The sequence below is a fragment of the Berghia stephanieae genome, chromosome 14 (assembly GCF_034508935.2).
Source record: "Berghia stephanieae isolate SIO BIC M18660-M18661 chromosome 14, UCSD_Bste_1.3, whole genome shotgun sequence".
Lineage (NCBI taxonomy): Eukaryota > Metazoa > Mollusca > Gastropoda > Nudibranchia > Aeolidiidae > Berghia > Berghia stephanieae.
The window spans coordinates 15219790-15244701 of NC_088373.1; the positions used below are offsets into that span (position 1 = coordinate 15219790).

General features: G+C 35.7%; 1 protein-coding gene across 5 annotated transcripts in view; it reads left to right on the top strand.

Annotated features, from left to right (window-relative positions):
• Window positions 1-24912, top strand: part of LOC144959976 (SCO-spondin-like) — a 132057-nt gene that overhangs the window by 101949 nt on the left and 5196 nt on the right. For 3 of the 5 annotated variants that reach the window (XM_078892862.1, XM_078892863.1, XM_078892864.1), the window contains exons 35-41: window positions 464-604; window positions 1366-1506; window positions 3127-3294; window positions 5203-5385; window positions 7414-7623; window positions 8835-9024; window positions 14130-14216. In XM_078892862.1, coding sequence (XP_078748988.1) covers window positions 464-604; window positions 1366-1506; window positions 3127-3294; window positions 5203-5385; window positions 7414-7623; window positions 8835-9024; window positions 14130-14216 — 1120 coding nt within the window. Of the gene's footprint in view, window positions 1-463; window positions 605-1365; window positions 1507-3126; window positions 3295-5202; window positions 5386-7413; window positions 7624-8834; window positions 9025-14129; window positions 14217-17191; window positions 17246-24912 lie in introns of all 5 variants that reach the window. The other 2 variants (XM_078892865.1, XM_078892866.1) reach the window with 2 other exon arrangements.

Here is a 24912-nt window from a genome sequence, read left to right on the forward strand (position 1 = left end):
GTCAATAACCTGTAATGTGCAATTACAGTTTAACTGATAAAATGTTTCTCTGCCAATACAAAACGTTTTCGTGCGGCTCGGAAGATCCTGGGTTCGAGCCTCGATCGGCGCATAGTTGATTCCTTGGAGAAGGCTCTTCTTTACTCACATTCTCTCACTGTACTGAGGTGTAAAATGAGTACCTGGCTGTTAACAGCGTTGTCTCTGTCCAAAAAAGAATTTGTAACATCGCCTAACAGGAGTCAGGTCCCGTTCTAAATGTTAAATGTTGCTGTTGGCCAGGGACCATTCGTAAAGCGCTTTGAGCACGTTTAGTGGATATTGCGCTACATAAAAGCTCAATTATTATATATCTTGTCAAAAACTCTTTAAACTTACTGGCATCGTCAGTAGTAACCTGTAATGTGCTGTTACAGTTTAACTAATCATATTATGTTTTTCTTCCAATACAAAACGTTTTCAGCTTGGGGTTCGTGGAGCTCCTGCTCAGCTACGTGTAAAGGTCCTGGTTTCAGAGAAAGGAGAGTGCTGGACTTCGACGGGCCGGAGAGTGAACGACCAGTCCAGAAGGAACCTTGTTTTGGAAGTGGCATTGCGTGTCAATGTAAATAAAAAATGATATATCTATGTGGTCATTTTCAAAACCTGTATTATCTTGGGATTGTTTTGAAGAGAGAGGAGAATTTTTACTTTTCAATGATATATTTTTGTCTTTACCTAGTTATTTAGACTATTTCACAAAATCAGACATTCCTTTCCACTGAATCTAAAAATAGGCATGGATTTAACCAAACCATGGGTCATAAAATACGTTGTTTTGAGTAGAAAAAAAAATGAAGAAACTAATTTTTATGCAGACAAATGGTCACATGACAACATCCCACCAAAATCTAATTTTAGCGAGCTGGGTCAAATTTAATCATTTTTAATGTCGCTCCCCCTTAACATACTCAAACTTTAACTCATAAGCAAAACTTTTAGGGCTGGGTTTAATCTAAAACTGTATTATTTTGGGATTGTGTGTATTTTATTATAATATATTATTTTATCATCGAATTTATGTGGTTTTCAACATGCCAGTTCTATATTTGTGTATGATACATGATGTGTTGATGTAAAGTGCCAGTGAACAATTCTTAATTGGAACGAGGCGCTATATAAATCCATTATTATTATTATTATTATTATTATTATTATTATTATTATTATTATTATTATTATTATTATTATTATTATTATTATTATTATTATTATTATTATTATTATTATTATTATTATTATTATTATTATGTAACTCGAACACAACCAGGAAATAGTTAAGAATATAATATAACTTTTTATTCTTCCGTTATAAAAATGTTTCAGCTTGGAGTCCATGGGGTGCTTGCTCAGCAACCTGCAAGGGTCCTGGTGTCCGAGAAAGACGAATGATGGACTATCAGGGGCCGGCGAATGCAAGACCTGTGGAGAGACAACCTTGTACAGGAAGTGGACCGACATGTCCAGGTAACAAACACGGTTTGAATTTTCTGGTTTGGATATTAAAATCGCATTTAGATTCTGTTTGTCTTCTCCTTTTTTCCTCTTCTTCCTCCTCCTCCTCCTCCTCCTCCTCCTCCTCCTCCTCCTCATCCTCCTCCTCATCCTCCTCCTCTTTCTCTTCTTCTTCTTCTTCTTCTTCTTCTTCTTCTTCTTCTTCTTCTTCTTCTTCTTCTTCTTCTTCTTCTTCTTCTTCTTCGTCATCATCATCATCATCATCATCATCATCATCATCATCATCATCATCATCATAATCATCATCATCTTCTTCTTCTTCTTCTTCTTCTTCTTCTTCTTCTTCTTCTTCTTCTTCTTCTTCTTCTTCTTCTTTTTCTTTCTTCTTCTTCTTCTTCTTCTTCTTCTTCTTCTTCTTCTTCTTCTTCTTCTTCTTCTTCTTCTTCTTCTTTCCCTTCTTCTCCTCATACTCCTCCTCAGTCTCCTCTCCACCCTCTTCCAGCAGCCCCTCCTTCTCCTCCTCCTCCCCCTCCTACAACATCTACTACTATAACTACTACTACCACTGCTACTACTACTACTACTACTACTACTACTACTACTACTACTACTACTACTACTACTACTACTACTACTACTACTACTACTACTACTACTACTACTACTCCTCCTCCCCCTCCTCCTCCTCCCCCTCCTACAACATCTACTACTATAACTACTACTACCACTGCTACTACTACTACTACTACTACTACTACTACTACTACTACTACTACTACTACTACTACTACTACTAATACTACTGCTACTATTACTACTACATCAACAACTACAATTACTGTTTCCTATATCCAATTACATATCAACATTAGAACATTACAGGCTTAAAAAAAAATAAATTATCACATTTATATGCAGTGATATCAACCTGTCTTGATTAAAATAAGTAGACCTACACGTTATGAATAACTGTTAACTTCAGGCATATTGTAAAGCGACTTGAGCACACTGTATGGATGTTGCTCTGAATATATATTTATATATTGCCTTACCTTACCGGAGTTTCGTCTCCCTACAGAGGTTGAATGTCATGGGATGTCATTCTTCACACTCAAGGGCCATTACCGAGCAGTCGATTATCTTTTTGCCAGTTGTTGCCTCCACATTTCATATCCAGGACTTCCTTGGTTTTCCCCGTGCCTGCCTTTCTGCCAACTACTTTTACTTCTGACACATGCTTCAATAATGTCAATAGGATTCAGTAGTCTGATGTCACGCCGCACAGCAACGGCAGCCATCTTGGTTCTAAACAAAGAAAATCATTACTTTTTATTCTTCATGCTGGCTAGAACTTTTCATATGCCTTGTGATATGAATGTGTAAAAGTCAAAACATGATCAACTTTATGTGTTTTTTTCCTCTGGAAACGCTTTTATGCTCGCCGGAGAAATATTTCACACGGGCGTCCGCCATTGTTCCGATAGTTTAGAGCCAGTGTTACTAAGTTACCATGCGTCATTAGGAAGGAAGTGACGTTACGACTGTTGAAGAGTATTGCCTTTCATTTTCTTTTACGTCCATATTTAAATCTATTGTTTATTCATCCATACGGCCATTATTGTTCTATTCCAGGCATAGTCTGGGGTTCATGGGGACCTTGTTCTGCCACTTGCAGGGGCCAAGGGATACGAGTGAGAACCACCATCACGCGGACCTTTCTCTCGGATGGAACTGAGATAGAAGCCAACGCCAAGCAGACCGAGAAAGAACGTTGCTCGGTCTCAAGACCTGAATGTCCGCGTGAGTTCTATAGACAGAATGAAGATGACGTCACTCAGTTCTTTGTTATTGTTTTTTTTTTGCCATCCGGGTTTATGAGTAATTCACAATAAATTTTATAAGCGTTCAAGGTTACACATAGTTTTGTGTGTTGGGCCGTTATACTTCCGGATGGCAATTTTGTGAGCTTCTTAGCCAAGCGCATACTATCTATATACTACCTTTATAATGTCATAAAATAATTAAGACCCAAGAAACAAAAGAAAATATAATTTAAAAAAAGAAACAAGAAAAACCCGATTATCAAAAAAAATGACACAAAAAACAAACAACAAAACAAACAAACACACACACACACACACACACACACATACACACAAACAAAAAAAACAAGACAAAAACAACAGACAAAGCAAAACAAACAAAAAAATCCATTCCCAATCAAAATAAACAAACAAAAGCAACACAGAAAAAGGAAACAAAAATCATCAAACCCAAAACTAAATCGTTAACCCAAAAAAAAAAAAGTGAAACAAATGATAAATACATATCTATCTATAATGTCATTGCAAAGATTTGCCTTTCTTGAGTTGGTGTCCCTGTGGTTTTTTTTTTTTTACTCTCGTAGTTCTTCAAGCCTTAAGGCTCCTTGGAGTAGGAGAATTAGTTTTGTTGCATGAGACAAACACTTATCAAGTTATATATATTTATATCTATATACTTTTAAGCGCCCTTCCGCCACGACATCATAAGATATCGTCGCCTAGGCATTCCACGAAGGAATATAGATAATTCATCAAACAAGATGTTTGCTGTCAACAGGAATCACCCATTTTGTCCACGTGAGCAAATTGGGGGTTTGATAATTTTGCCCAATGTAAAAAACAAAACAAAACTAAAGTGCCTGAAGCGGGACTCGAAGATGGGACCTTCCGGATCACAGTGCAATGCCTTGACCACTCGGCCACTTTGCCCCCCCCATATATAAATTGGATTATGTCGGGTTGTGCCAGTTGCAAAGGTGGTCCCATTCCGATAGCTCAGTTGGTAGAGCACTTTCACATGCAAAGGATAGAGTCAATATTTTTTTTTTTGACCCCCATGTCCATTCAGCAGTGATTCGGTGGCTGTGTCTATTAGATCTGACGCAATGTAATTGCGATAGACTAGCGTTCGTTCTATCCAAAGGATAGCAAGCAATTGATATTGTCCGTTTTACGCTATAGAAACCGGGATAAACTCTGGCGCCATGAACCTAACGGCTGTGAAAGACAATAGTGGAAAATGAATCAAAAGCTGATTAAATCCCAGATATTACTTATTATATTTTTAGCCCCTTAAAAAGGTATGCTCTTTCTACTTCATCATCATCATCATCATCATCATCATCATCATCATCATCATCATCATCATCATCATCATCATCATCATCATCATCATCATCATCATCATCATCATCATCATCATCATCATTGCCTTTTTCACCCTTGGCCATGGTATAGGCCACAGACAAACAGTTTCCATCCTTCTCTATCCCGGGCTAACTTTGTTTATCTCGTTCCATGTCTAATCCCTTCTCTTTCTACTTAATCAAACAAAAAATTCTATTACAATTAACACAACTCAGCATGGCTCAGAGGTACGGTCTTTGCTTCGTACCCAAAAGGTACCGAGTTCGACTACCCGCCTCGTCGTGTGGCCTCGAGCAAGTCACCTAGCCCTAGCTCACTTTGCGGCGCTGCACTGTGGCTGACGCGTGGGTTATTCCAGTCTTCCCGTGGAATATACACCCTAAGGACAAATTTTCCCTTGGGGATGAATGAGGGGAATCTTAATTAATTTATTTTATTTATTAATTTCTATAAATTCAATTGAAAATGAAAAGCAATTTTTTTTTGTTTTTTTTTTCTGATTTTTATTTCGTCACAGCCGGCCCTTCGTGGTCCACCTGGGAAAGTTGGTGTCCATGTGGCTGTAGTGATGGCAAAAGGTCTAGGAGAAGGGAATGCATTCAGCATGACAGGGTTGGTCAGACAAGAACAGTGGACATTTCACTGTGTAACGGTGAAGGGCGACAAGAGGAGCGATGTGAAACTAGGGGCATTTGTCCTGGTAAGTTTTTATTTACGCCTGTCTCTTTGCCCTTTTTCTTTGTCAGACTTTTGAGTTTTGAGGCCTATATTATCTTTGTCACATGGGTAAGTTTTAGGTCTGTCTCTTTGCCTTTTCTAATTGTCACACTTTTGGGTTTTGAAGGTCGACAAGAGGAGCGATTTGAAACAAAGGGCATCGTTCCATCATCAATAAAAATGTTGAATATTTCATATGGTACAGCAAAACCAAGGATTGATGCGTTGACTGATTGGCTGATTAATTTATTTATTGTTAGATTAATTGACCAATTGATAATGATGATAATATTTGGTGTTGAATTGCCAAAAATGTAACGAATTGAAAATGAAATGAATATGTTTATGTTGTGTATCCTGCACGCGTGAAAGAAAGAGAGGAAGAGACGAGAGAGAGAGAGAGAGAGAGAGAGAGAGAGAGAGAGAGAGAGAGAGAGAGAGAGAGAGAATAAGTAGGAGTGAAATATCTGTTCATTGTTATAGTTATCATATAAAATTATAACAATTGTAACTAAATGACAAATTGCCATATTTATGGACAATAAAGATCTATTATTATTATTATTATTATTATTATTATTACTATTATTATTATTATTATTATTATTATTATTATTATTATTATTATTATTATTATTATTATTATTAGTATTATTATTATTACTATTATTATTATTACTATTATTATTATTATTATTATTATTATTATTATTATTATTATTATTATTATTATTGTCCTGGTAAGTTTTTATTTACGCCTGTCTCTGTGTCTTTTTCTTTGTCAGACTTTTGGGTTTTTGAAGCCTATTTCTTTGTCACACTGGTAAGTTTTAAGGCCTGTCATTTTCACTTTTCTCTCATTGTCGTACTTTTGAGTTTTGAGGCCTATATTTTTGCCACATTGGTTAGTTTTTAGGCTTGTCTCTTTGCCTTTTTCTTTGTCAGACTTTTGAGTTTTGAGGCCTCTCTCTTTGTCACATTGGTTAGTTTTTAGGCTTGTCTCTTTTCCACACTTTCTATATTTTTTAAAACTCAAGATTTAAAGCGATGTATTAGGGCTTTTACTGTTTTCGTAATTGACTGAAGAAGGGTTTTGAGCCCAAAACGTGCCGTGCTTGATATTTCATTTTTTTCTGAAGCTGTCGTCTTTACCTTAGTTCATTTCTTCTTACAGCACAGTTTTTAACAGGCTTAGTATTCAGCTCAAATATCGACCAATTGAAATTGTCTTCAATTTGTCAAAATTCCTTAGGCTACTTTTGTGAATTGTGCTAGCAAATATTATAAATATTATAATATTTTTAAAAGGTTTGTCCCGGCGTGCACTTATTTGCAGGTCTGATAACCCAATTTTATTCTGGGCTCACTGTTGTAATGGAAATCTCAACAAACAAAAAAAGGCAATGACGCAAAATATGTTCCATTACAACAATGATAAACTAGGCCCATAATTGCATTCGAATGTCAGACTTGCATATGTGTATACGTCGGTTTGTGATAAAAGCACAGTAAAATCCCTATAATCAAAGGTATGACAACTATTTGAAATTAATCGTATTCGTGACACGAACTCGAGAAAATGGCACTCTCTGCACACTAATCTGGAGAACATTTTAAAAAAATGTTTAAAAATTAAGTTTTTATATAGCGCAATATCCACTAAACGTGCTCAAAGCGCATTACAAGAGGTCCTTGGCCAACAGCAACATTTAACATGTAGGACGGGACATGACGCCTGTTAGGCGATATTACATTTTTTTTCGGACAGAGAAAACGCTGTTAACGGCCAGGTATTCATTTGACACCTGAGTACGGTGAGAGAATGTGAGTAAAGAACCTTCTCCAAGGACTCAACTATGCGCCGAGCGAGGGTCGAACCCAGGACCTTCCAATCCGAAAGCGAGTGTCATAGCACAAGACCACATAGCCGCACAAATTGAAGGTTTTAAAACAGAAACTGAAAGTAAATTCATATTAAAATGTTTTCCTTCCTTAAAAAACAACAACCCAGAATGCATCACAAAATGTGATGGAAAACCAGACGGCATATACCCAGCATGCAGTGACTGTCGTGATCACATGACCTGTATCAGCGGCCAGTTGAAAAACGGAGTGGTTCAACAATGTCGAGAAAACGATGCTTGGGACGCCTTCACAAACAAGTGTGTTGCCTCCCCTTCTCCGTCTTGTAGCCTGAAAGACTGCATCACAGATTGTAGAGGTATGTTTCAAATATGCGCCATTATATAGCGCAATATCCGACATATGTGTCCGTGCATGACATAATCAGTCCTAAGTTGAAAATTTTGTATTTTCTGAAAGCATATGCTCCACAGAGCATTTTAATCTTTATTTGAAGTAAATTGGGTGATTTTTCATGAAGTTATGGTCAGATGTATGGGAAAGGTATCCAGCAATTTTTCTCAAATTTCATACATTTTCAACTTGACAAGCTGTAACAAATATTTAGAAGTGAAATAAAGCTTTGATATTTCCCGAAGATGTATAAAAAAGGGCTGATTTAATCATATATGACAAGAACTCATTTTTGATAAAAATTGACCTTCTAACTAAACTTGGCAATATCTCAGTTCAAACCTTTTCACCATCCGTCTGATTATGTCATTCACTGTAACATATTATGAACTCAAGGTCAACAGCGATTCTGAGCATGTAGGACGAGGCATAAAACTTATAAAGAGTTATTGTTAGTTCCTTTCCACGGAGACAGCTCTGCTTCCTGTCAGATACTCGTTTATGCATCATCATCATCATCATCATCATCATCATCATCATCATCATCATCATCATCATCATCATCATCATCATCATCATCATCTTCTTCTTCTTCTTCTTCTTCTCCTTCTTTTTATCATCATCTGCCCACGGAAGGACGCCTAATAGGCGATATGGACTGTATAAAATAAAAATATGTTCTCAAATCATCTGCTGTGGAAATGAATTAATATTCGCGGAGCGCATTGAGCATAGAAGAAAAAGTAGTCTTTTAGAGCCATTAGGATCATGGAGTCGGAGTTTATCCCGGTTTCTTTAGCGTGAAACGGACAATATCAATTGCTCGCTACTCTTTGGATAGGACGCTAGACTATCTCAAACTACTAAATAATACTTTGCGATTGAGCATAGAATAGCCTAACCGTAAAAATACTCTATATAAATGTTCCAGCTTTTTCAAAAAGTGTGTATAAAGCTTTTTTTTCTTCAAAAAGTGTGTATAAAGCTTTTTTTTTCTTCAAAAAGTGTGTATAATTTTTTTTCTTCAAAAAGTGTGTATAAAGCTTTTTTTTCTTCAAAAAGTGTGTATAATTTTTTTTTCTTCAAAAAGTGTGTATAATTTTTTTTTCTTCAAAAAGTGTGTATAAAGCTTTTTTTGTTGTTGATAATAATCTCATTGGTATCGTTCACAACTAGGCAAAGAAGACGGCAAATACCACTCCTGTGGCGGATGCTCCTTTTATGTAGAATGCTTCAACGGGAACAAACGAGAAGTGCCCTGTGGGAGCACGTCCATGGACTTTGACCAATTCTCTGGGCAATGTTCCTTCGAGAAATCGCCCACCTGCAAGCGTCGAGTCGACGCCTTTGGTTACGTGCCCTCGAAGTAAGAAATTTGTTGTTTGAATTAATTAAACTATGTAGGTACCTAACCCATACCTACAATCTTATCTTGTGGGAATGCGTCATGTGTAATGAAATGAATTGCGTTTAAAGTAAAGACGGTGAGAAAGCTTATTCTTATTCTATAGAATTGGCTTGATAAAATGTATTTATTATACATACTCATTAATTTTCGGGAAAACCCGATTTCACTATAGCGTAATAACAAAACATATTACCCAAAGCACCCCCATTATCCTCACCCCCCTCCCACCTCCCCTGTTTTGATTTAATTAATGCGCACCTTTTATAAATATCTATTGTTCTATTTCAATTCGTGCTTCCTTACAAAGGTGGATACTTCTTACCCATCAATGTTTTTGTTTATTCACTTTAACAACGCCACTACCACATTTTCTCATTCGTCTGTAGATAGTGTTAAATTCACCTGCTTTTTTTATAAAGGGGAAATCCGAAACGTCCATTTTATCTGTTTTCGTATATTAAATTGAAGCTTACATTCAATTTCACATTGTTATTCATTTTAAAACATGTAGCAGTTCAATATAGGATCATTCTTGCCACATTAACATATTATAACATTGTTATATAAAATCGTTTTATCATTTCTTATTATGTCACTCCATATTGCAAAATTATAATCAAGTATTTATTGCAGTCAGATGCCTCTTTATTATTATTATTATTATTATTATTATTATTATTATTATTATTATTATTATTATTATTATTATTATTATTATTATTATTATTATTATTATTGTCACTCGGTGCTTCAACGTCTTCATCAGACAAGACTAGTTAATAATTAATTAATATTTTATCGGGCGAGACATACTTTCGTTGACATAATGATTATTTCCATTTATTTGCTCTCTTAGTGCGGCTATATGGTCTAGTGGTATGACAATCGCTTTCGGATAGGAATGTCCTTGGGTTCGAGCCTCGCTTGGCGCATGGTTGAATCCTTGGAAAAGACTCTTTACTCACATTCTCTCACCGTACCCGGGTGTAAAATGAGTACCTGACCGTTAACAGCGTTGTATCTGTCGGAAAAAGTGTAATATCGCCTAACAGGCGTCATGAGTCATTGTTCATGTTACGTGTTGCTGTTGGTCGGAACCCTTTGTAAAGGACTTGAGATCGTTTAGTGGATATTTCTCCATATAAAAATCTCACTTTATTGTCCAAAGTTATTGTTGTTGCAATTTTAACATTTCAGCCAAGATAGCAATTATATATATATATATATATATATATATATATATATATATATATATATATATATATATATATATATATTATTGAATCGTGTTGGATACAAGAATAGTGCTCGACATGTAGCAATGGAGCGAATTATTATTTCAATATTTACCATAATGTTGGAGTCAGTCTACATCGATGTTTCAGGCATTTTCAGCCATCGTCAGGACTGTGTGTTACATGAGTTTGGTGTGTTGTGTGTTGTTGCCTGTTGAAGTGGTTCCGTAGGTTTGTAGTTGATTAATAAGTGCTTCCGGCGATGTGGACAATTATTTTACATCTCTCGCAGCCACCCCCTACAAAGAAGCACTGACAAAAAGCGGATACAACACACCATACATTTGAATACACAGACGCTCCCTCTCATATAAACCTCAACACACACGTGAAGAACGCAAAACAAGAAAACGACATATTACTTGGTTCAACCCACCTTTCGACAAAAACGTCAGCACAAACATTGGACAGCAGTTCCTGAAGTTAATTGATACACACTTTCCAAAAAACCACAAGCTACATAAAAGTATCAACAGGAATTCCATCAAAATAAGCTACTCTTGTATGCGCAACATAGAACAAATAATTTCAAGCCACAACAAAAAAATATTAATAAACCACCGACAAGAGCAAAACCCACTCACCAGAAAATGCAATTGCAGAAATAAGGAACATTGCCCGCTAAACAAACAATGTTTAGAATCAAGTTTAATTTACCAAGCCACAGTCACCGAAACTAAAACAAACAAGCAAGCAAAATATGTAGGAATAACGGAAAATAATTTCAAAACAAGATACAACCTCCACACCTCAACATGTAGAAACTCTAACAAAAAACATCCACAAAACTCAGCGAACATATTTGGAAATTAAAAGACAACAAACTCAACCACAACATTTCAAGGAAAATTATATCTAAAGCAACAGGATACACACCATCATCAAAACAATGGAAGAGAATTATACTATAATCAAACACCCCCATGAAGCCACACTCAACACGAAAAATGAGATGTACAATAGTTGTCCACATCGCCGGAAGCACTTATTAATCAACTACAAACCTACGGAACCACTTCAACAGGCAACAACACACAACAAACCAAACTCATGTAACACACAGTCCTGACGATGGCTGAAAAGGCCTTATACATCGATGTAGACTTACTCCAACATTGTAGTAAATATTTAAATAATATATATATACATATATATATATATAATATATATATGTATATATATATATATATAATATATATATGTATATATATATATATATATATATATATATATATATATATATATATATATATATATATGCGATTCTAGACTAGCATCGTTAACGTTGTCAGATACATAATCGGAATTAATCATGATATCAGCCAAATTCTATCTCGCCGTGCTAAATGTTAAAGTATAATTTCAGGTTATATTACACTTGTACCCCGCCTGCAATTTTATTAATTTTTTAAAAATGCCAGTAACTGATTTATTCACTCATCTCTCTTGACTTCAGAGTTTATTGAATTACCTTTTATATAGATTTATTTCTTCATCTTCTTGTTCTTGTTCTTCTTGTTCTTGTTCTTCTTGTTCTTGTTCTTCTTGTTCTTGTTCTTCTTGTTCTTCTTGTTCTTGTTCTTTTCTTGTTCTTGCTGTTCTTCTTCTACTTCTTCTTCTTCTTCTTCTTCTTTTTCTTCTTCTTCTTCTTCTTCTTCTTCTTCTTTTTCTTCTTCTTCTTCTTCTTCTTCTTCTTCTTCTTCTTCTTCTTCTTCTTCTTCTTCTTCTTCTTCTTCTTCTTCTTCTTCTTCTTCTTCTTCTTCTTCTTCTTCTTCTTCTTCTTCTTCTTCTTCTTCTTCTCTTCGTCTTCTTCTTCTTTCAGCTTATCCCGCATTTTGCAGGGTTGCCATCATGAATGCCACATCTCCATGTATCTAGGTTCATAGCATCATCTTCCTCCAGGCCCAGTTATTTCGTATCTTCATTTACCTTATCCAACCAGCAAGTCTTTGGCGTCCCTTTTTCCTCTTTGCCGCTAAATTAACGTCCAGTACTTTCCTTCCCACGTACCTCCCTCTCTCGTCTCTTTACATGTCCGAACCATTTCAATCTATCCCCTCTCTAGATTTTATTACTTCCTCTGTTATTGGCCTAAATAACGATGTGTAGCCCAAACGTTCCTCCATTGTTATACATTCTATTCATCTTGGAAGCTGATACATTCATCTTTATTTATGCATTTTTCATATCCACAGTTTCAAACCGCTTTATGTTTCCTTTACTTTATAAGTTGTTATAATATTTTTGTTTAATGCTTTAACCAAGTCCCTTCCGTATTGTTGAAAGACAATGTATTAAAACATTTTGGCGAGGAAACATATTCTTCAAATCTCAATCGATTTAAGTGGCTCACATCTTGTCAAAAGAAATCTCAAACCTGGGACTTCAAGATGTCTTTTTTTCAGTCCCAGGTTTGAGAGTTTTTGCCAAGATGAGTCTCATTTAAATCGATCGGTATTTGAAGGACGCTTCCTCCTGGAACCAGTTAAATGTTGGACAATTGGATTCAATAGTCTGATGTCACGCCGCCCGGCAACGGCGGCCATCTTGGTTCTAAATAAAGAAAATCATTACTTTTTATTCTTTATGCTGGCGAGAACTTTTCATATGCCTTGTGATCAGAATGTGTAAAAGTCAAAACATGATCAAATTTATGTGCTTTTTTCCCCTCTGGATGCGCTTTTATGCTCGCCGGAGAAATATTTCATACAGCGTCCGCCATTGTTCGGATAGTTTAGAGCCAGTGTTACTAAGTTACCATGCGTCATTAGGAAGGAAGTGACGTTACGACTATTGAAGAGTATTTCAGATTGTCTGCCATTTGTATCCATCCATACTGCCATCATAAGACAAAGGGTCCCATATCGGAATTTGGGTTAAATTGAGATATGGACACTGTTATAACATTCTTGTGCCGTATGCGCATTTTTATATCTGAGTTTCGTGACTCTAAATTGAAGTGGCCGAATGGTTAAGGCATTGCGTTGTGACCCGTAAGGTCCCGGGTTCGAGCCCCGCTTCAAGCACTTTCGTTTCTATTCCTTGGGCAAGATTATTAACCCCCCAATTTGCTCACTTTGGACAGCATTGGTGATTCCTGTTGACATCAGACATCTTGTTCCATGGATTATCTATATTCCTTTGTGGAATGCCTAGGCGACGATATCTTATGATGTCGTGGCGGAAGGGCATAATTTAATTGAATCAATAAATAAATGCTAGGTCTATATTACAAAAATAAGATATGCGACTTGATAGATTAAAAGGTATAGGAGCAAACTGTTTCATTTTTGGCTCTCCTGTAACTTTTTTTTTTTTCGTTATGCGACCCTTTTGTCTTAAGAAGGCAGAATTGGACGTTATAGAGGAACTTATTTCAGTTAACACATATATGTGACTCAAAATATTAAACGGTAATATGTAGGAATTAACCAGACAGATAAAAAGAAAGTCAAATTGATCTTATTTAGAAATTTTAAGATTAAAAAAAAATTATAACAAAACTAGAGCTGTGGCGGGACACCGGAACAGGCCCGCCGTCCGCGGCAAAACGATTCATGGAGTTTTGAATCGGAACTCGGAACTGTATCGCTTTCAAACCAATCCACATACAAAAATAACTAGTAAATAAGCGACACGATTTCTTGGTTTTCTATTGGACGCTCCTTCTACATTACCGTTTCGAGAATATTGGTCACATTTATGCACTCCCTTCCCCCCCCCTCCAAATACCCCATTGGCGTTGCTTGATAACCGCTCTGCTTTCAGTCCTGACGACCAAATTGAGTCGAAACCAGACTTCCCGGATGTTATCTCTGTCACTGAGAGCATTGGTATCATCATAGGTGATCCGTGGTGAGTTATAACAACAACAACAATTCTATCACCAACAACAAATTATACCACCACAGGCGGGTGTTCTATACGCAAGCGCTCCTGTAGGGGGGAGGGGGTTGCTTTATTCAATTTGTTTTGTGTTGACAGCAAATCAGAGAATTACGTAATTTGCAGTTTATGTCATTTAGGTCATTTTTTTTCTTCATCTGATTGGAGGCCCTGGTTGTTCAGTTAGTAGACCCCTCGTCTGCTTTACGAGCCGGGTTGCTAGATTATTTATGCATGCAATGGCAAACACCTAGTCTAAAAATGCCAAATTGTTTGAAAAGAAGATAATTGTTTTTAAATATATCTATTTCTAGATTTACAAGCATATCCAAAGGGAAACAAGCAGTTGTTCAAAATATCTATTTACTGCTACACCCCCCCCCCCCAAAAAAAAAAAAAAACAACAAACAAAAACAAAAAAACGAAACAGGATAAACTTAGCCTCGACTAGGGAGAGCTACATTTTAAAAATCAGAAATTGGATTACGCGATTCGATTCGATAAAAATATCAAAAGCAATAAATATAATCTTTCAAGTGTTCTGGAGCTAAATGGATTATTCTGATTGGCTGACATAACACGATTGGAATATAGTACCCCCCCCCCCCCATCCCCGCCTCCAACCTTCCGCCCCTGGATGACAACAGCCACACTCTTGTTTGTTGTAAACTATAACCAAGTTCCACCCATTTACTGTATTTTTGCATGAAACTCACCAAAACTGTCTGACATACACTGACAATTTATATATATATATATATATATATATATATATATATATATATATATATATATATATATTTGTGGAATGATCCTCAACTTGAAGAATTTATGGGTTCGAAACTTGTTGAGAACCATCTTAATTGGAATAGTATTTGAATTAGATGTTTTGTGGTTGAAATGAATAAAAGCATTTTGTCGATGTGTGACAGACTCTATGACTTGCAGCCTCCTAAGGAGAAATCCCAATTGCGAATCCATCACTTATATTTTTGTAAACAATAAATATCCGTAGTTGAACACCCGGAATAAACCTTTTATTTATTCAAAGAAACACTACTGGTCCATGAATGAACTTTACTTCAATACCAGATACATCTTTACGTCTATTATTAGGGTTTGTTCGGGATGTAACCGTAGTTATCGTTAACTTATTATTGTCTAATACTGACCATACAATTACGTCAAAAGACAAGTCTTTGGCCACAAATGAAAATAAATCGTAAGTTGCATTCAATAGTTCAACCAATGGAATCACTTGTTTCCTTGAGCTCTACTAACAACTCACTAGACGGTGCTAAAACCTAAAAAATGACGTCAAACCGTAAGTCTTAGTGAGTTCTAGTGCCAGGCTATATTTGTTAACGATGGCTACGATGTGACTCGGTGGGAGCATTTGGAATATCTCCCACCTCCCAAAAAAGATTCATCCTAAGGACGACAAATCTAGATGAAAATGAATCTTTTAACTGTATCTAAGACTCATTATAAGAATATTCTTCATATGCCTTAGATAATAGCATATAACAAATATAATTTGAAATTGCGTATTAGAACATTCACAGACACTACTATTTCACAAATCACAAAAGTTAAAAGTTATTTCTATTTGATGATTTAGTGACTGCAGAGAGTATTGGTAACGGATCACAAAGGACACAAAATTGTACAGATTTAAAAGGGTATAATAATTGATAATATGTAAATCTCCGAGAGATAGTGTTGGTTAATAATTGAATATATTTTATGAAACCCATAAGATACATAAAAATATAAAGAATCCACGAAAAGCAATGAGCTGAAAATGTTGAGCCAATGGCATATAGCCAGGGTACCTCTACATAATATTTATAATGAAGTTATATGGAAGCAGTAGGCTATATGGACAATTTCTAAATAAATCTTTGAGAAATACAAAGATGTTGATAAATTAGGTAGGTTATCCTCAGAGCAGTTATTGCATGTTGAAGTATTGTATATATTCAGAAAGATGCAGATGTACATTTCCAAACATTCAGCTTATTTATCTTTTACTTTGACACTGAGTGTGTTCTACATTCAAGTAACTCAGTAACTCAATCAACGGGAGAGCACCAACATAATATCTATTCCACCCCACTTCTTAAATAGTAACGCCTAAAGATATCATGTTTACAATAATAATTTGTGACGTCAGATTACATGTAATTAAATATCACTAAAAATCAGATTCTTTAAAACAAGTATCATTTAAATGTTTTTGAACATGTCTTTTATTACAAAAGATGACGAAATAGGAAACGATTGAGGGGTAGAATAAATGATTTCTTACACTTTTGCGTTTTGGAATTCAAACTTTGTTCCCAAAGCGCACTCGCAAGCTCATGCAGCGGTTGGGAACACGTCCGGAATTTTAAAAAAAGCAAGAGGAAAAGAAATTCATTTTTATCTATTTTACACTCGAATGTGTTAAGAATGTGTGATTATGTGGAAGGCCGATACATACCATTGGCAGGTGCATGCAGTGAAGAAAGTGATAGTTCTTCATCATGTTAAAAAAAAATATTTAAAATTAAAAGATAAAAAATAGAATAAAACTCCCTTTATTCATCCCGTAGGGGAAATTTGTCTTTAGTGTCTATTCCAAGGGAAGACTGGAATAACCCAGGCATCATCCGCAGTGCAGCATCGCAAACTGATCAACGGTGACTTGGTCGAGGTCACACAGTCCGGTGGGTATTCGAACTCGGTACGTTTCCGGTACGAAGCTAAGACCATACCGCTGAGCCCCATAAACATTTATTAGGTTACGTCCGAGGTCTTTGTCAGAACAGCCAACATTCATCCTCCTTGCTCGGCATCACCCCGCACGAATGTGGTAATCGCCGATTTAGATGAAAATAAAATGGATAAGAAGTGTAGTATGATGGTAACATGATGAATATAACTTTCTCTGTTTCTTGCAGTGACAATATAGGCCTACCTCAACCCATTATTGTCGGTGACCCCTGGAACTACAGGTGCTGAATGATAATCGCACACTCGAGAAGATTCGTGTTAATTTTTATCTTGTCATTTGCAAAAGCCTGTTAATCGCACTGTTCTGTCTACAATGATGTGGAACATAATTTCCGTTTGGATTGTTGCGAAATTACATTGCTATTTTAACTTGAAAGCTGATAATAAAGACACCGCTATATACAAACATGTGGAAATGACAAAACTGCATGACGCCATCACCGTAAATCTTGAAGGATTTTGCTTTCTCTGATTATTGAAAAGAAATACATGCCATAATACTTAAATTGCATGGAACTTCGCTTTGTCACTGTTTTAAAGTAATGTTTATTTTTGCCTTTTGCTTTTCGCTTATCAGTTTTTAAAAAATGTCATATTTGCAAACCTTGACAAATAATGCCATCCCAGTCCATTCTATAACTCAGGAAATTTGATACCGTAGAGATGTGTAAAGGGTACGACTTTGCTTGTTATTGGTCGCCAACTTGATTACACGTTACGTGTACACATTAACAGGTTTGATGGCCGAACATAATTATGGGCTCGATCTAACATTGTGATCCTCTTCTTCTTCTTCTTCTTCTTCTTCTTCTTCTTCTTCTTCTTCTTCTTCTTCTTTTTCTTCTTCTTCTTCTTCTTCTTCTTCTTCTTCTTCTTCTTCTTCTTCTTCTTCTTCTTCTTCTTCTTCTTCTTCTTCTTCTTCTTCTTCTTCTTCTACTTCTTCTTCTTCTTTCAGCTTATCTTTCAGGGTTGCCATAATGAATGCCACATCTCCATGCACCCCGGTTCATAGCATCATCTTCCTCTAAGCCCAGTTCTTTCATATTTTCCCTCGTAGATAGTCTTTGGGCGTCCCTTTTTCTCTTTCCCGCTAATTGTATATCCGATACATTCCATCCCACGTATTCTTCACTCTCTCGTCTCTTAACCATTTAAATCTATCTTCTCTCATCTTTATTGATACATTCTTCGCTTAAGTCAACATTCGAATTTGTTCATTTATCACTTTACCTTTTCTTGTCCCGCCAAGTGACTATCTCAACATCCTCTTTTCTGCCACCTCAACTTCTTTATAATTTTTCTTTCTCGTAGCTGCTGTCTCTAATCCATACAACATTGCTGGTCTTACAACAGATGATCTAACATTGCGATAATGGACAATATATTGAGCCAGATTGAGAGTATTTCTATCACAACTACCAGAACTGCAATTAAGTACACTTCCATTAACTCTCCCCTTACCGATCATTTTCAGTATTCTCCCAAAATGGCAGGCTTACCCAACAGAAAAATTGATTCTTTAAACTCAAAAATCTCTCTATAAACCAACATTATGTTCTTATTAATCAAACAAAGATCATTCTTCAAAGTTTGTGATGTACAAAATAAATCTGAATAAGAAAAATGTATATTGTGTGGTGACAAATGTGACGATTTTTCTGTAGGTGGTAAGGAGAGGGTTAAAAGGATTTTAAATATAGTTTTGTATTCATTTTGGTAAAATACAAATCCAAATCTGCCTAGTTTGGTCTTTTTATTTTACATCTCTAACCTCCGCCCCTTCCCACATCCAAAAACAACCGCAAAAAATTGATCTTTTCTATATCACAATATCCACTAAACATGCTCGAAGCTATTGACAAAGGGTCCCTGACCAACGGCAACACGTAAAGCAAGACATTTCGCTTGTTACGCAAAATTACAATTTTTCCAACAGAGACAACGCTGTTAATTGCCAGGTACTCATTTTACACATGAGTGCGGTGAGAGAATGTGAGTAAAGAGTCTTTTCCAAGGACTCAACTATGCGACGAGCGAAGCTCGAAGCCAGAACCGTCCGATCCGAAAGCGAGTGTCATACCAAAGGACTACATAGCCGCACACTTTTAAATATAAATATACACAACTACATGTTCTCACTCAAGCTGTTTGTAAATTTGGACATTATAACTTTTAAATATAAAATATACACAGCTACATTCTCTCACTCAAGCTGTTTGTAAATTTGGACATTATAACTTTTAAATATAATTAAGAAAAGTGAGTGGAGCAGGCACTTATGTTGGTAACAACAAGATATGAAGTGAGTAGAAAAGTGCCAGAAGACAAGAGAGAATAAAAATTTTTTTCGCGGCGGTGGTGGGGTTGGAACCTGCGACCTTATTGGTACGACAACTCCGCCTGGCAGGTGAGAGCGTGGCTCTACCGTGTGAGCTATCCACGAACACAAAAATATTCGTTTCAAACCCAAAGTCATTTCTAGATCCCTCTCTCACCCACTTCTTGAGATCGCCGATTCGTTCGCCACCATCGCGAAGTAATTTTGACCAGCAGTTAAGCTTAATAGCCAATATGCTCATCACAAACATATAACATAGAAACGATTGAGACATTGAGTATGCTCCGGTGTATGGGGTGAATTTTTAATTCAGAAAAGTGAGTGGAGCAGGCACTTATGTTGGTAACAACAAGATATGAAGTGAGTAGAAAAGTGCCAGAAGACAATAGAGAATAAATTTTTTTTTCGCGGCGGTGGTGGGGTTTGAACCTGCGACCTTATTGGTACGACAACTCCGCCTGGCAGGTGAGAGCGTGGCTCTACCGTGTGAGCTATCCACGAAACACAAAAATATTCGTTTCAAACCCAAAGTCATTTCTAGATCCCTCTCTCACCCACTTCTTGAGATCGCCGATTCGTTCACCACCATCGCGAAATAATTTTGACCAGCAGTTAAGCTTAATAGCCAATATTCTCATCACAAACATATAACATAGAAACGATTGAGACATTGAGTATGCTCCGGTGTATGGGGTGAATTTTTAATTCAGAAAAGTGAGTGGAGCAGGCACTTATGTTGGTAACAACAAGATATGAAGTGAGTAGAAAAGTGCCAGAAGACAATAGAGAATAAAATTTTTTTTCGCGGCGGTGGTGGGGTTTGAACCTGCGACCTTATTGGTACGACAACTCCGCCTGGCAGGTGAGAGCGTGGCTCTACCGTGTGAGCTATCCACGAACACAAAAATATTCGTTTCAAACCCAAAGTCATTTCTAGATCCCTCTCTCACCCACTTCTTGAGATCGCCGATTCGTTCACCACCATCGCGAAATAATTTTGACCAGCAGTTAAGCTTAATAGCCAATATTCTCATCACAAACATATAACATAGAAACGATTGAGACATTGAGTATGCTCCGGTGTATGGGGTGAATTTTTAATTCAGAAAAGTGAGTGGAGCAGGCACTTATGTTGGTAACAACAAGATATGAAGTGAGTAGAAAAGTGCCAGAAGACAATAGAGAATAAAAAATTTTTCTCAATCGTTTCTATGTTATATGTTTGTGATGAGAATATTGGCTATTAAGCTTAACTGCTGGTCAAAATTATTTCGCGATGGTGGTGAACGAATCGGCGATCTCAAGAAGTGGGTGAGAGAGGGATCTAGAAATGACTTTGGGTTTGAAACGAATATTTTTGTGTTCGTTGATAGCTCACACGGTAGAGCCACGCTCTCACCTGCCAGGCGGAGTTGTCGTACCAATAAGTTCGCAGGTTCAAACCCCACCACCGCCGCGAAAAATTTTTTTATTCTCTATTGTCTTCTGGCACTTTTCTACTCACTTCATATCTTGTTGTTAACTTTTAAATATAATAATAATAATAATAATAATAATAATAATATAATAATAATAATAATAATAATAATAATAATAATAATAATAATAATAATAATAATACTTTATTGCATCCCAGAAAGGAAATTTTTCTTCAGACGTGTTATAATTTACACAATAAGATAAAAATACAATGGAAATAGGATGTATATATAAAAAAAGAGCAGCTCCATAACCAGAGCTGCGCTTTATAAACTGAATAATTTCAACACTGTAAAATAGTTAAAACTGTCACTATAAATTGAAAATTGCAAAATAAATAAATTAATAAATTAATATTTACATTTTTTGAAAGTAAAAATGCGAAATAATTATATAAAATGATTATTGCTTGTTGTTATAAAGCCTAATACTGGACGGCAGAAAAGATTTTCGGTGTCTCTCTGTTTTCGTTGAAATAGAGAAAGGGCGACCACTTCTTTCTGACATTATGAAATATACACAGCTACATTCTCTCACTCAAGCTGTTTGTAAATTTGGACATTATAACTTTTAAATATGAAATATACACAGCTACATTCTCTCACTCAAGCTGTTTGTAAATTTGGACATTATAACTTTTAAATAGTGTGACATTGTAAAACTTTTCATTTATTGTACAATCAATGAAGTCGTTCCAAACGAATATGTTTAAAATTGAAAAAACTTATCATGCCGTTTAAGAATTTCGACGATTTCAATACACGAGGTTAACCATCGTTTTTCTTAAAGTATGGAAAGAAAATTAGAATAATTTAATTTTAAACTGATTTAAAAAAGCATGATTCATTGAAGTCAACGTATTATATCATTTGGAAATAAATATAATATATTTATACACTATGATTATTTGTCTAAAACACAAAAAATGGAACTAAATTATATTATGTGGTGTACACATGGGATACATATTTTTTAAACTCCCGGGTTTCATGTAAAATGTACAAAACATATTCTTTGAAAATGTGCTTGTGAATATTTCATACTGGTTGTCCTTTTGCCGGGTCCTGACTGAGCGACCCTATCAATATTGAATTGAAACGTGGTAATAGCATCTGCTTCACCATGCGCTATTGTTCAGCGAACCATCAATATTTGATAGGAGATTGACAAGATTTGACAATGTATGCAAGTGAGAGCCCGAGTGAAAAAGTTCAGTAGCATTATCATGTCAGACGAAATACAGTTTAAATGTGTTCTAAAAGCAATGAAATTATGACTGACAGCCAAAAGAAAACAAAGTCACAGTATTCAATGACATACGAGAGTTGTCATTGCAATTATTATAGCATCATAAACTACATGATGTGGAATATGTCTGAAGCAAATACGCTCTTCTATTATGGCTAATAAGAGGTTGATCAACAAATTCACAGACAATATTATAAACAACGCACTGAACAGTGAATGCAACAAAATGCATATCAAAATGTTTGCAAGGGCAAATGCATCAAGACAAAATCAAAAAGTTCCTTGGCGATAATTATCTACATCACAACTGAAATTCACGCAGTTTTGCACGAAAACAGATATATCAAAGGCTGTATTGAAGAAGCTTGAAAATGACGCAAAAATTGCTGCAAAAATTTCTCACAACAAAGGTCAAGACATGCTTGATTAATTTGTCGAATTCAATTCTAGATCTGCTCAGCAATTGCGTCAATAATGGAGATTTGCGACCAGAAGAGTTTGGGAATAACAAGCAAATGAGTCAAATGTCAAACGGAGACTGATTATCGCTTAGCGCATGTGTCAAGAAAAATTAGCTGAACATTGCAGCAATATGAAATTGAAAGACTATTTATTAATATGGAATTGAAAATCTACTCGACAAACATGTCAGTTTTTAGTGAAATCTTTAGGTGCATCAGCAAATGGGTGAAATAAATTTGCCAAACATTATTACATAAATGACAGTGGACACCCCCCCCCCAACTTCAGCTTTTATTTAGCGCAAAATCTACTAAATGTGCTCAAAGCACTTTACGAAGGGTCACTAACGAAAGTTTAACAAAGATGTAACTTTAGAAATTGTCCAAACTAAACCTTCAGTTTTACAAAAGCGTCGAATCAAACTTTGCTAAGCATTGCGTTGTTGATGAAATTTCAGCGGCAATATTAAACTGAGAGAAGTCATTCGACAAAATTGTTGAGACAAAATGCTTTGAAAATGTGAACGCCGAGTTCAAAAGTTGCTCAGCTTATAAGAGTGCTAATAAAATAGGAAAAGGCTGTCACTTCAAGGCATCCTTAGAATAAAATTGCAAATGCATCATGGGAAGCCCCGACACATCTGGCGCAAGGCAGCGATCATGACCCACGACGAATGCCCATCAATGCAATTCTTTAATGACAAACTCTGTTTCCAGTAATTTTGATGGGGGTCAAAACAACAATTCCTCCAGTTTACCACGCAAAGATTATCCTAATGATTCAAAAATGGACAATTCTTGGTAAGTTATTAAAGAATTATTATGCGGAGAAAAGGCAACTCGCTTGCAAAGTTAAACAAAGCTATCTCAATATTCACAAGAGCTTTTTCATACTGCTTTTATGGTAAGAAATATCTGTTTGATATCAATTTGAGGTAAAGATACGATAGGAAAAGATTCGTATTCCGGATTAGAATATAAATTATTTCCAAAATCAATAATGATCGAGTTTTTTCCCCTAATAACTTTAAATTCCAGAATAATAAATATTTGTTATCAGAAAAGTTTCACAAGTAATGTTCAGCTTCAAAGAATAAATAAACAAAGAAACAAAACCAGACAAACAAACAACTCAAAGAAATCCATAACGGATGTCTTATTCAAATTGTAGTGTGGTTTATAAAGGGTTCTTGCAATTCATCCCCTTGTCCACTTTTTTATAAATATTGTAGAATTCAAAAGGCTTGCTCTCGAATCAAAGTCTTCTTAACGTAAAGGTGCCATTTTTGAAATTGTGATTCTTTATTGTAATCAGAACAACTGTAAAATTGTTATGAGCCATTCGCTGACCTTTACTTTTATGTGAAAAGGGTGGATCAAGACAATCTATTTAATTGAGAAATGGCTTACCCGTGAATTTAATTAATGAATTAACTGAGGCTTTGCACTTCCTGTGCGAATCAGCCAATCATTTCAATTTGAAGTGTTTTGCTCTTTGCATCTATTTGGGAATTTTTTTGGGGTTCTCCATATCCTATCTACCCGTACCAAAGTTTTTACATCCATCAATCATATCATGTTTTATTCCCAAGGAAAAGGGAATTGTAGATCAATCGGAAGAAGACCGACTTGAAAACACTGTCGAAGCTACTTAGGATAACCAGTTCCTTGTTGTGATAATACAGACATTTTACAGGTGCATAGGATTCATAAACTTTAAGATAGATAATTTATTCTCTCAAGGAGAACAAGATTATCTCTTGTAAATAGTTTTAAGTAGGATCTACGTGATATATCTAAAAAAGTTTCAAATCTACATTGAAATTTAAACTTTATCTACATACTAATCGAATATATTCCTCTTACAAGTCATAGCATTTATATACTCTAATGTATTCTCCCATTCTATGTTATCTTCTACTTTTTCATTTGTTAAAAACAATATTATAATTTCTTCTGCTGCTTGACGAAGGTCAAAATGTCGTTTATGTCGCATTGTTTTGTTGATCATGAATTATACCCCAATCGTTTTGATGTGTTATTTAGTCTTTGTTGTTTTATTCCAATGCCTGATCCCAAAATTCATGTTTTAATAAATGCCCATGCATGGTCCAAATTCGATTCCGTTTTTGTTCACAAAATTAAAACAAGTCAATGGCAAAAAATCAATAACATTAAATTGATTACATTTCTTGACGTGTGCATATCAAAAACTCAGCCTCAAACATTTTGATTAACTCTAAAAAATTGCAGGGTCGTCATATATGAACGCATCTGATCATGAGCATTTTTACAATGTTCGATCGGGTGCAGTTAACGCTAGCATTACATTTTATCATTGTACAACACAATATTTAGGTGC